This window comes from Medicago sativa, chromosome 8 (assembly GCF_051527215.1).
Source record: "Medicago sativa cultivar Bolivia chromosome 8, Bolivia_mono, whole genome shotgun sequence".
NCBI lineage: Eukaryota > Viridiplantae > Streptophyta > Magnoliopsida > Fabales > Fabaceae > Medicago > Medicago sativa.
The window spans coordinates 4,260,719-4,273,357 of record NC_140756.1 but is presented as its reverse complement, the minus strand read 5'-3'; the positions used below and the strand labels follow the sequence as shown (position 1 = coordinate 4,273,357).

Here is a 12,639-nt window from a genome sequence, read left to right as displayed (position 1 = left end):
AAATAAACAGGACTTGAAGAAAGAAGTTTGTGTGACATCGTCCCAATTGAACACAGTCATGATGAAGAAGTTTGTTGTTTTTCAGCAAGCGTGACTTAAGTCACGTGAAAAGGGGCGTTTTGATCATTTACTTTGGGAATGAGCAGAACCATTTGGGTAAAGAGCAGAATTCAAAACTGATTAATTCTTTCTTATATAATTGAGCCTATGTCAATATTTTTCATTGTTGTGTGAGGTTGCTAATGTTATACTAGTTTAGTTTCTATATATGGAAGCAAAAACTCACATAGCCCTTGTTACTATCCCTGTCTTTAGCCATCAAGTTTCATTGCTCGAGTTTGCTAAACGACTTGATCATCTCTACAAAAACTATTTCCAAGTCACATGCATCATCCCCACAATTAGTGATTCTCCATCCAAATCATCCAAACACTACTTTGTCGACCTCCCTTCTAACATACAATGCATTTTTCTTCCTCCAATCAACTTTGAGGATCTAAGGAGTAGTGGGATTGTGCTTGAATCTCAAGTTCAAATCTCAGTTACTCGATCTATGCCATTAGTGTGTGAAACCTTAAGGTCAATAAGCACTAGCTCTAATGTGGTTGCTCTAATTGTTGATTCATTTGCACATGAAGCACATGAATTTGCTAAGGAATTAAACATCTTATCCTACACTTACTTCCCTTGCTCGGCTATGGTATTATCAATGTGCCTATACTCCTCAAAGCTTGATGAAACAATTACTTGTGAGTACAAAGATCATCCCCAACCAATAGAGATTCCAGGTGAGTAAAATTAAGGATTAATAGCAGTTTTAGCCCCCTAACTTTTTCAAAGTTGCGATTTTGGCCCCCTAAGAAAAAAAACTACAAAACCGCCTCTTAAGTTTTGCACTTGTGGCAAGGCCAATTTTGACTTGGTCTAAGCTGACGTGGCACCCTAAGTGAGGTGCCACGTGTTATTTTTTTTAATTTTTTTTGGCTTTCGGGGCCCAAAACTGCTACAGTTGCAAAACTTAAGGGGCGATTTTGTAGTTTTTTTTCTTAGGGGGCCAAAATCGCAACTTCGTAAAAATTAGGGGGCGAAAATTGCTATTAAGCTTAAAATTAATTAACCCTCATTGGATACAACTTTATACTTACTCCGATATTAATTATTTACATTTATTAAATAATTTACGTCTAGTTTGCTTTGTAATGATTTTTTTTTTTTTGCTCTTAAACTTTCTTTCCATTTTATTTGTTAACAATGAGAAAAGAGACTTGTTGAATTCATTTTTATGACGAAGAGAAGATAACATGTTAGTTAAGGATGATACTTCTGCAAATGATGAAAGCTTCTACAAAATGTTCTAAAAAAAAAAATAATCAAGATTTTAGTCAAATGCGATTAATTTTATTGATCCCATAAAAATAAGTGTATTCTCAAAAAGTACCTTCAATAGAAAAAATTGTTTCATGTAAATAAAAGAGTCATTGAATAAAAAAAACTTATAATACTATAATGAAGATGTATTTTAGGAATGATACTATTTATTAGAGTAAAATAGTTAGATTTGCTTAAATTTGAAGCTACTTATAAATATAAGTACTTAAATTTAGATCAAGAGTCTTGTAATTAGAAATGGATGGAGTACTTATATTTATAAGTATCATTTATCTCATTTCAGCATCGTACGATTCTTGCAACTTGCATGCTTACGACTGGGCAGAAAAATCTAGTTTTTTCGTTTATTTTCTTGCGCCGATTAGTATCGGAAGCGGGTCAGGTTTGTGTTACCTAGGGGTGTTCGTGGTGCGGCTTAGTTCGGTTGTGAGGGTAAAAGTCATCCAAACCGCAAGATAAAAAAGTATGCGGTTTGGTTTGATTCGGTTGACTTTAAAAATAAAATCCGAACCAAACCAAACCAAACCAATGCGGTTTGGGTTGGATCGGTTGGTGCGATTTTTTCAAAACGATACAATTTTTTGTTTCTAACATTAAAATCAAGTTAAAAAGTTTAAATACAACATATTTTCAGCAATGTTTTAAATTTTATGAAATATTACAATTTCATTTTTATTTTACAATATTTCCAACAACATAGACCAAGTTAAAAACATGGACAAAACGTAATTCTATTTTGTAAGAAATGCAAAAGACTAAGATTTTATCATTCTCTAAAATTTCAAGTATCACATAAATACGTTTTTAAATAAAAAGTAAAGAAATAATCTAAAAAGAGAAAAAATATGTCATTTTATAAAGTTTTCATTGAGTTTCTATGAGTATTGGTCTAAGCAGGGGCGGTTCTATGGCCCGGCGACCCCGGGCTCCGGCCAATTTTTTTTTGCAATTTCTTATGTAAATCCCTATGAATTTATTATATAAACCTCTATAAATTGGGCAATTTTTTTTAGCTTTTTTGATTATTTGCTCGCAATTTCTTATGTAAACCTTTATAAATGTGTTACAAAATTTTTTTGCCCGGGCTTTACAATAATCCTGGCTCCGCCACTGGGTCTAAGTGAGATATGTTTAATTAACATTTTTCTTATGTTGCTGTTTGGTTTGGTTTGGTTCGGTTGGTAAAATGAAAACCGCAAACCAAACCAAACCATGTGGTTGATCAAGAAAGTGATCCGATTACATCCAAATCAAATGCGATTTTTTGCGGTTTCGGTTTGGATTGGTTCGGTTTACGGTTTTTATATTGGGTTGGTTCGGTTTTGAACACCCCTGTACCCATAAAAAAATTACAAGGGTGCGCCGCTTTGTATTCTAGGGTTTTATTTTACAGTTTTGTTTTGTACATAACGTAACCTTGCAATTGAAACTATTCCCAAAAACTAAATTCATTAAACACTATAAAGTTTCTTTACAACTCTCCACACTTTCATCACACACACAAATGACGGAGACACACATTTATTTACTCTCTTTCTATGTTTAACTGCTCATTTGCTCTTTTCATTCACTAATGACGGAGACCAAAAAAGAAGAGAGACTGTGATATCATGTGATCATTGTTTTAGGTTTTACTCCGTTTTATGTTAAATGCAAATATTGCAATCATGCATATATCCTTGTTGGAATGGTACTTTAAGGATGAAACATCCTCTTGCTGGGACAAATAAGAGTGTTATTAGGTTATTTATTTGCTGGGACAAATAAGGATGAAACATCTTCCTTTAACTGTGGTTCCAACACCAGATACATCCGAGCTGAATTTAAACGATGTTCTTTAACTGTGGTTATTTATTATAGGTTGCATGTCTGTTCAAGGCACAGATCTCCCAGACAGTCTTCAAAACAGGTCCAGTTTAGCATACAATTTATTTCTTCACCGCTCCCAACAACTTCGTCAAGGTGATGGCATCATAATCAATAGCATCCTTGAAATGGAATCAAAAGCATTGAAAGCAGTATCCCAAAAAAATCTATATGGTACCACTACCACCCCTGATGTGTATCCAGTTGGGCCCATCATACAAACAAGGCCAAATATTCAAAAACATGCATGTGAGTGTTGGTTAGATAACCAACAACCTAACTCAGTTCTTTACATTTCTTTTGGAAGTGGGGGCACACTTTCACAAGATCAAATTAATGACCTTGCCTTAGGATTGGAACTTAGCAACCATAAATTTTTATGGGTTAATGTGAGACCACCAAATAATAAAGCAAGTGCTAGTTATCTAAGCAATGAAGAAATGGACCCTTTACATTTTTTACCTTTAGGATTTTTACAAAGAACCAAAGGACAAGGTTTTGTTATGTGTGGTTGGGCACCACAAGTTGAAGTCCTTAAACACAATGCAATTGGTGCATTTTTAACACATTGTGGTTGGAATTCAATTTTGGAGAGTATTGTTCATGGTGTCCCAATGATAGCTTGGCCACTATTTGCTGAACAAAGAAGCAATGCTGCATTTGTAACTAATGGCCTCAAGATTGCTATGAAGCCAAAATATAATACGAAAGGCATAGTGGTAAAGGAAGAAGTGGCTAATATTATAAAGGGTATCATGGAGGGTTTGGAGAGTGGAGAAATTCGAAGAAGAATGAAAGAACTACAAAAGTTTGCTAATTGTGCTATGATGGAAAATGGGTCATCCATGAAGACCTTTTCTATGTTGGCACTTAAATGGAAGAGCTTGAGCAGGCCTATAGAAGATTGATGGATATGGGCAAGTTTTGAAAATTTGGAAACATCATTGATGTTCTCACTTCAGTTTTTGCGTAAAAATACATCGAAATTAGACATTTAATCTCAACGGTAGCTAACTACCATTCGAGAGCAAAGAAAACAAAGGAAGCTGAACGGTAGTTAACTACCGTTAAAGTTAAATGTGTAATTTCCGTGTGTTTTCAACCAAAAACTGAAGTGAGAACAACAATTTTCATCCATAGATGAATGATGGAGAATCATAACGTGGTCTAAATAAGTTTTGGTCATTATACTAATATTTTTTTTGAATTATTTGTATGTTTCAAGTCTGCGATGTTTAATAAATTTTCTCTTACATAATTTTCAAACGAATGCATAATGATCATATTCTGAAAAATAAAATAAAAATAGTCATCATGTAGTGTGTGTCTATATATATATATTTGTGTAAAAGCGCTTTTGATCCCCTATTGATATTCATTCACAACATTTTTTTTTTTAACAAGTCAAAATAGAATACATAAATCAAATGAAAGGATCTAGCTATCACAAGGAGTACAAGGGTAAAACTAAAAGAATTCACAAAGTCATTACAAAAAACTAGAACACACGAACAACAAAACTACAACTAAGAACATTCCTGAAAGCCATAAAAGGTTTCATCCACTAATGATGCAGATCAAAAGTTGTAACGGAATTTTTTGCTTTATCAAACATATGCTGAATTAAGTCTTCCTTTTGCCGAAAGTAGCGACAATTTTGTTTCTTCTAAATTACCCTCACAAAAGCTATAGTCAAATCACTTGAAGTAAAGACCAATTATTTTTGGAAAAACCTCTAAGATTAATAAAGTGTGATAGATGATCTGTCAAAAATAAGTGACTTAATTGGTTAATGAACCCCTATCCATTGCCTGACTAACACCAATATAGATCCAAAGAAATCATACCGCACGAACAAATGATGAATACTTTCCAATGAGCTGCAACCAGTGACACACGTGCTAGAATTATATTGAATTACTCTTCGTTAAATCGTATAATTAGTAACAATATGAGCAATCAACTTTTGTGCCGTCAACATGTGATAGACGTCGCTGGCAGGGTAACCTTTGTCTGGTGCAACAGACCACTTCCAACTATCATCCATATGCAAGTCAATGTCACTCCACCTGCCCTTCCTCCTAAACTAATAAATGGCACTGCCGTTTCCAAGCCTCTACACCAACCCCCCAATCTAATGCGCTCATCTCAGCCACATACACCAACTTCTAAAGCATACATACACCTAAACCTATCACACAACTTTCCCCCTCAACCAAGCATCCAATTAAAACAATGCTTTAGACTCATCATTAACAACCCGCACTAAGTTGTCAACAATCCCACTACCCACTGCCAACTCGTCTCTTCGGCGAAGAGCCCAAATATGCTTCCACTATGAAGATCCTACTCATTCACGATAATTTTTGTTGATAAAGATCAAATATATTGATTCACGGTTTTAATCTCTTCATTTATAAATATAACCAAACTGTGATTTTAAATTTTTAAAATTTAAAACTTTTCCCTTAAGAAGAAAATTTAGAAATTTTCTCCACCACTAAATTTGAGTCTTATTTATACTCGCATGTATGTTTCATAATGAGATAGCAAGTCACAAGTTTTTTTTTTTTTTTTTTTTTTTTTTGAGGAAATAGCAAGTCACAAGATGATGCACTAATGCATATTTTTTGGGAAATCTATTTTTTTTTTTTTTTTAGGATTCTACATTTTTTGCATTTGAAGTTTATTTTATAAAACAATACTTTTATGATATATGAAACAAAATAATAAGATGTAACAAAAATAACAAAATAATAAGATTTAATTTATTAGTGGTGGAAGTTTTTTCATATTCTATTTTAAATGGTAAGATGTATTTTGAGAATTAAAATTGGAAGCATTAAAACCATGAACAGTGAAACCAAAACTGCATTTATGAAAATATTGTCTAAGCTTATAAAGACTGAGTTAAATATGTTTTTAATCTCTATAAGTATATCAACTTTCTGTTTAGGCCCTTCTAAAATTTTTGTATGACTTTTGGTTCCTATAAATTTTCTGTTTTCAATTTTAGTCTACGTATCTTTTACAAAAGTTTATGTTTGGTGATCCAAATAATTTTTTTTGGTGACATATCATTGATAAGATAATAAAATATCATTATTTTAATAATTTAACTATTTAATCTAAATAGTTAAATTATTAAACTAACAATATTTTAAAATTTTATCAATCATATATCATAAAAAAAAGTCTTTTGGAACACGAAATATGAACTTTTGTAAAAAAAAAAAGACTAAATTGAAACCAAACAATTTAGAGGGACAAAACTCCGAAGAAATTTTTCAAAGCGACTAAAATTAAAAATTGGTACCGTATATTTAAAGGAACTTAAGATATACTACCTCAGTTTTTTTCCTTTTGATGTTTTAGGACTTCAACTACATTTTAAAATATTTGATGTTTTAGTATATTTAATATTTTTTCCCACGTTTACCCTTGTTGAAAAACACACCACAAAACTATTAAATGAGTTGCAACCTTTATCTTATCACATGTGAATTTAGTTATAAATAAAAACTTTTTAGTCAAAAAACATACAAATATTTATGTACTTTAATTACTCCTTAAAACTTATGCTAAGAAGTAAAAATTTACCAACAAAAGATAAAAAATCGAGCGAGTATTTAACTCCGCTTAGGTTTGATATTTGAAAAATCACTCCTGCATGCAATGTCTCCCTTTTATTTAAACTGTTGGAGTTGGCAAGCATTAGTACATACTCCCTCCGTCCCGGAATAACTGACCTATTTTCTAAAAAAAAGTGTCCCAAAAAAACTGACTCATTTCAATTTTCAATACAACTTTCATCATTCCCAATACAATATAACACTAAATAATACTGCTTTTATCATTCCCAATACAATATATTCCACTTTCCCCTTTATTTATACACTTTTCTTAATCTGTGTGAAAAACCAAAGTAGGTCAATTATACCGGGACGGAGGTAGTAGCTTTTATTGATATTCATTTCGAAATTTATGTTCTTAAAAAACTGGTCGGTCTTATAAAGGCATCACCAATCAATGCTATCAGCCTATCACTAGATCTAGCAGATTATTTCAGTTTTGTGCATTAAGCTCGTTGTATATAGCACAAACTTGTTGTTAAAAGTTGGGTCAAAACTGAATGTTGAAATTCTGAAAAAATAGTGGTAAGTATAAGATCGTGGTACGATTAACGAATAGAATGCAGTATTGTACTAACGTACTAACTATAATCGTGGCCCAATGGGTGCATAACGTGGCACGATTCTCTCCGAATCTATATAAAGCTTCATTCTTCATGTCTTGAGAGAGCTTTAAGAGAGAGAAACTTAGGAAACCAAATGATGGAACTTTAGGGTTGAATGTCTTTGATGAAAGTTTTTTCTTGGGTTAGAAAACATTTGTAAACACCTTGGGTAGTGAGATTTCATTAGAGAAAGAATAAAAAGCTTCATTTATTGTTTTATCTTAGGATTCATCGTGATTGTGTGTGACTTGAAAAATAGGTAGAAATTAGAGTCAGTTTTTTGTGACCGAGCTGTTTAAGCAAAATACCATTAGAGAGAGTGGGGGTAGCACCTATAGGAGAGAAGTTGGTAGAAAATAGGCTTAGATGGTTTGGGCATGTAGAGAGAAGACCCGTAGATGTCATCGTAAGAAGAGTATATCAAATGGAGGAGAGTCAAGTTAGAAGTGGTAGAGGAAGACCTAGGAAAACTATTAGAGAAATCATTAGAAAGGATTTAGAGGTCAATGAGTTGGATCCAAATTTGGTTTATAATAGAACACTATGACGTCATTTGATCCATGTTGCCGACCCCACTTAGTGGGATAAGACTTGGTTGTTGTTGTATTGTATTTGAGCAAATATTGTCTTAGCTTACAAAAGTTGAGTTAAATATGTTTTTAAGCTGTCCTTGTGAGCTTAACTCAGTTGGTATGAACAATGCATAAAATATGCAAGGTCTGAGATTCAAACCCCGACCACCACAAAAAAAAAGAAAAGAAATGTTTTTAATCTCTATAATTATATCAACTTTTTGTTTGGGCCCTTATACAAATTTTGTATGACTTTTGGTTCCTTTAAATTTTATGTTTTCAATTTAAGTCCATGTTTTTTTTTACAAAAGTTTATGTTCCGTGTTCCAAATAATTTGTTTGGTTGACATATCATTGATTAAACCATAAAATACTTTAACTATTTAACCTTAAATTATACAATTTGATCTTTAATTTGAAATTATAGATAAATTAATAAAGGTTGGTGGGCTGTAGCTGCTTTTTTTGTTTTTAATTTTGTGTGGCTATTTTCCTTTTGCTGGCTGCTGTATCTAGTTGGGGGCTGTTTGGGTTACCTTTGGGCCATCAACGTTTATTGGATTTAGTTAAACTATTAAAGTAATAATATTTAAAGTTTTATCAATCATATATCATTAAAAAAAAGTTGTTTTTTTATGTAAAAAAAAAAGTTGTTTGAAACACAAAACGTGAACTTTTGTAAAAAAAGAAGATTAAAATTGAAACCAAACAATTTAGAGGGACAAGAAGCCAAATTTTTTTTTTTTGAAGGGACTAAAATTAAAAGTTGGTATATTTAAATGGACTTTAAATATATTTAACCCCACTAAGGTTTGATATTTGAAAAATCACTCTAAATCATGATGAATACTCTGTTTGTAGTGCATTGTGTGCAAAAATTACTTGAGCTTTTAAAAATCACTCTTGCATACAATATGTCTCCCTTTTATTTAAGCAGCTTTTCGGCATAATTGAGTTGGTAAGTAATTCTTACAGATTAGCCATATAAAGTTTTCTATCTTTGGAGGGAATCTTGAGCTTCTAAATTAAATTCCATAAGCCTTCTACCTTGAAGTGTGATGTAAAGTAACACAATAGGTCTCCCTTTTATTTAAGCAGTTGGAGTTGGCAAGCATTAGTACATAGGTTTTATTGATATTCATTTTGAAATTTATGTTCTTATAAAGATATCACCAATCAAGCTAATGTTAAATAAATTGGACTTTCATGTCAAAAATTAAGATCGCAACAAACCATAATAAATTTCCATTTATATAAGGTAAATTTGCTTGTTCAAACCACAATAAATCACATCCAACAAAGTTTAATTAGAAGCTAACCATGGAAGAAAAAGCAACATGTGTAGCAATTGTTCCTAGTCCTGGTTACACTCATTTAGTACCACTAGTTGAGTTTACCAAAAGATTAGCTTCACTTCACATAGGAATTCATTTCAAGTTCATCATTCCCACACTAGGCCCTCCCACTGATTCAACGATAACAATCCTCAATTCACTTCAAAATTCAAACTTGAGCACCACCACCTTCACATTTCTTCCACAAATCAACATTGAGGATCTTCCACAAGATGCTAGCACTGCAGCACTTATGCAACTCACAGTTTCTCACTCACTCACTTCTTTTAAAAAAACCCTAAGCCTTGAACGTTGTAGCAAAAAGGTAGTTGCTGTTGTTGCTGATTATTTTGCTGCAGAAACACTTTCTGTTGCTAAAGAGTTCAACATTTTGTCCTATATTTATTACCCTGGAAATGCTTTATCACTTTCATTGTTCTTCCATTTACCTTACCTTGATAAAACTACATCATGTGAGTTCAAGGATTTAAAAGAATCAATCAAAATGCCTGGTTGCATACCAATTCATGGTTGTGATTTTCCAAGCACAGTTCAAAACCGTTCAAGCATTGTTTATAAATCATTCATTTATGTATGCAAAATGTTGCATTTTGCAGATGGAATAATACTAAATGCTTTTACAAATTTGGAAGCAGATACAATCAAAGCTATGCAAAAAAAAGAAGCTAAGCTTCCTCCAATCTACCCTATTGGACCCATCATTCAAACTGATTCAACCATTAAGGTAAAGGAATCAAAAATTTTGATGGGTTGGTTGGATAATCAATCATGTAAATCTGTTCTTTATGTTTCATTTGGGAGTGGTGGAACATTAAATCAAGAACAAATTTTTGAGCTTGCATTGGGTTTGGAGTTAAGTGGAGTTAAATTTCTATGGGTTGTAAGGGCCCCAAATAAATCACCGAATGGTGCTTATCTTAAGGAAATGATGAAAAATAATGAAAATTTAAATTTTTTGCCACGTGGCTTTTTGGAGAGAACAAAAGAGAATGGTTTAGTTGTTTCATCATGGGCACCTCAAATTGAGATCTTGAGTCATGAGTCTATTGGTGGATTTTTAACACATTGTGGTTGGAATTCAACTCTTGAGAGTATTGTTAATGGTGTGCCACTTATTGTTTGGCCACTATTTGCTGAACAAAGGATTAATGCTTTGATGTTATGTGAGGGTTTAAAGGTGGCATTAAGGCCTAAAGTTGTTGAAGGAAATAAAGGGATAGTTAAAAGGGAAGAAGTTGCTCAAGTTGTGAGGAGTGTAATAATTCAAGACAAAAGAGGTAAAGAAATAAGGAAAAGATTGGAAGAGATCAAAATAGGTGCAATGGATGCAATGAAAGAGTCTACAAGGACAATCACTCAGTTAGTGCTCAAGTGGAGAAATTCAGGTGAAGTTACATTTTAATTACCATATATAATAGCAGTTTACTAATTTATATATTTTAAATGGAAAATGTTAACTTATGCTCTTAAGGCACAAGTTAAGAGATTAAATATAGAAACATTTTATTGGAAATTGTGCATTCTATGTTTTAGAAATTTAAAATCTTATGTTTTCAAGACAGAAATTATGTTTTACTTCCATTTTTAGTTTATTAACTTGTGCCTTTAGGACACAAGTTAACACAACCCATTTTAAATTATTGAATTAGATCTCGTTTGATTTCAATAATATATCTTGTACTAGTAGTACTTGTAACTTGGTGTCAGCAAATGTAACTCCTCCTATAAAAGAAGATGTTGATCCAAGAGGTAGGAATCATGCTTCACCATACTTTCAAAGTAGTCAATATCGTTAATTTTGTTGGATTTTTTTTTTATTATGTGCAAGTTTGCATATGTTAAGAAGTTTAAAATAAAAATTTTGTATTGGAACTTGCATATTTAATATTAAATATAAAACTTTTGAATATAATATAATAGTTGTTTGCCAAGAAAGTTACTACTATTAGTTGTTTTAACATATGTAATGTTGCACATCTTCTTCTTCTTATTATAAAAGCTTATAAGGTGAAGCTTTTGCTTAACCCTAATCATAAGCTAAATTTCCCTCCTAACCATCTTAACCTAGCTTCCTTAAGAAGTCTCACATGCGCATTTAATGAGGTATTAAAAGTCATTTCTCCCTCAATACTTGGAGATCTTCTATCTTCCCATTTTGAATTTGAATTCCCTCTTTCCAACAATTAATACAACCCTAATCTCCATGAGTTTCTTAAGCCAAATCAAGTGGGTTCCTTATATTCTAAAGATGGTTTAGATGTATTCTAAAGATTAACAAAGTGATTGGGACTAACATAGTGAGTTTTTATAAATCTAACACGGGATTTGAAATCCCTCCATTGAATATTTTTTTTTCAATTTTTTGCAATTATAATCTCAAAATTTAAAAGATCAACCAATTTTTTTTTAATAATTTAACTCTAATTTTCTCTCATATACATGCGAAAAATTGAGAGAATTTTCAATGCAGAGAATACAAATCCGACTGCCATGAATGAGAATTCATGACAAGAAACTATAATTGATAAAATTCAATCATGGCTATTGTTATACCCTAATTTTGGACCTAAAAATACTTGTTCAAAATTTTCTTTCATCTTTGATATATGTCCATTACCCTTGAAGAATTGTCAATTTGCTATTGTTTACACTGCCATTTTATTTTGCTTTCTCTCCCTGTTTAGCTTTAAAAATCTTTTCAAATGTGTATTTGTCTATGATTTCTTGCATTTCAAGTCATCCAAAATATTTTCCTTGCATTTCAAGTCATTTGAATTTGTCTCTGATCAATTGCATATTTCTCTGCATTTTATTTCAATATTGTTTGCAAAATTCATGAAAAAGTGTATGTTAGTCATTTCCTGCATTCAAACTCATTTTGGTCCTTGAAAATTGGCTGAGTCTTTTTAATTTGGTTGTATAAATCTTTATTTCAATTTCATGTCAAAATCCATTCCAAAAATTACATTTGAAGTCATTTTGAGTCAGTTTAGCCCCTAGGGGCATTTTAGTCATTTCCTGTGTTAAAACTCTGTTTAATCCCTAAAAATTGTCTCTAAGTCTTTTCATTTAGTTTGTATAAACTCTTGCTTTAATTCCCTGTTAAAAACCCATTTTAAAATTGCATTTGTGTCATTTTGAGTCAGTTTAGCCCCTAGGGGCATTTTAGTCATTTCACATGAAATTTTGACAGAGAGAGGTTACTTTGAAGTACCTCATT

General features: G+C 32.0%; 1 protein-coding gene and 1 pseudogene across 2 annotated transcripts; both read left to right on the top strand.

The window, feature by feature from the left end:
* Positions 1-225: 225 nt before the first annotated feature.
* Positions 226-4,513, top strand: LOC146896280 (hydroquinone glucosyltransferase-like). The gene is made up of 2 exons (XM_085735038.1): positions 226-788; positions 3,250-4,513. Exons 1-2 carry the CDS (start codon positions 269-271, stop codon positions 4,161-4,163), a joined length of 1,434 nt encoding a protein of 477 aa, XP_085591164.1. The 5' UTR covers positions 226-268; the 3' UTR covers positions 4,164-4,513.
* Positions 4,514-9,344: 4,831 nt separating this feature from the next.
* Positions 9,345-10,984, top strand: LOC146896279 (hydroquinone glucosyltransferase pseudogene; annotated as a pseudogene). Its single transcript, XR_015022864.1, has one exon. The product of XR_015022864.1 is annotated as a hydroquinone glucosyltransferase pseudogene (transcript).
* Positions 10,985-12,639: the final 1,655 nt, after the last annotated feature.

Bases quoted from the DNA above. Each gene is read 5' to 3' on its own strand.
- LOC146896280 (XM_085735038.1), top strand. From the start codon at position 269: ATGGAAGCAAAAACTCACATAGCCCTTGTTACTATCCCTGTCTTTAGC. The intron at 789-3,249 runs GTGAGTAAAATT...TATTTATTATAG, and splicing joins CCAACCAATAGAGATTCCAG to GTTGCATGTCTGTTCAAGGC.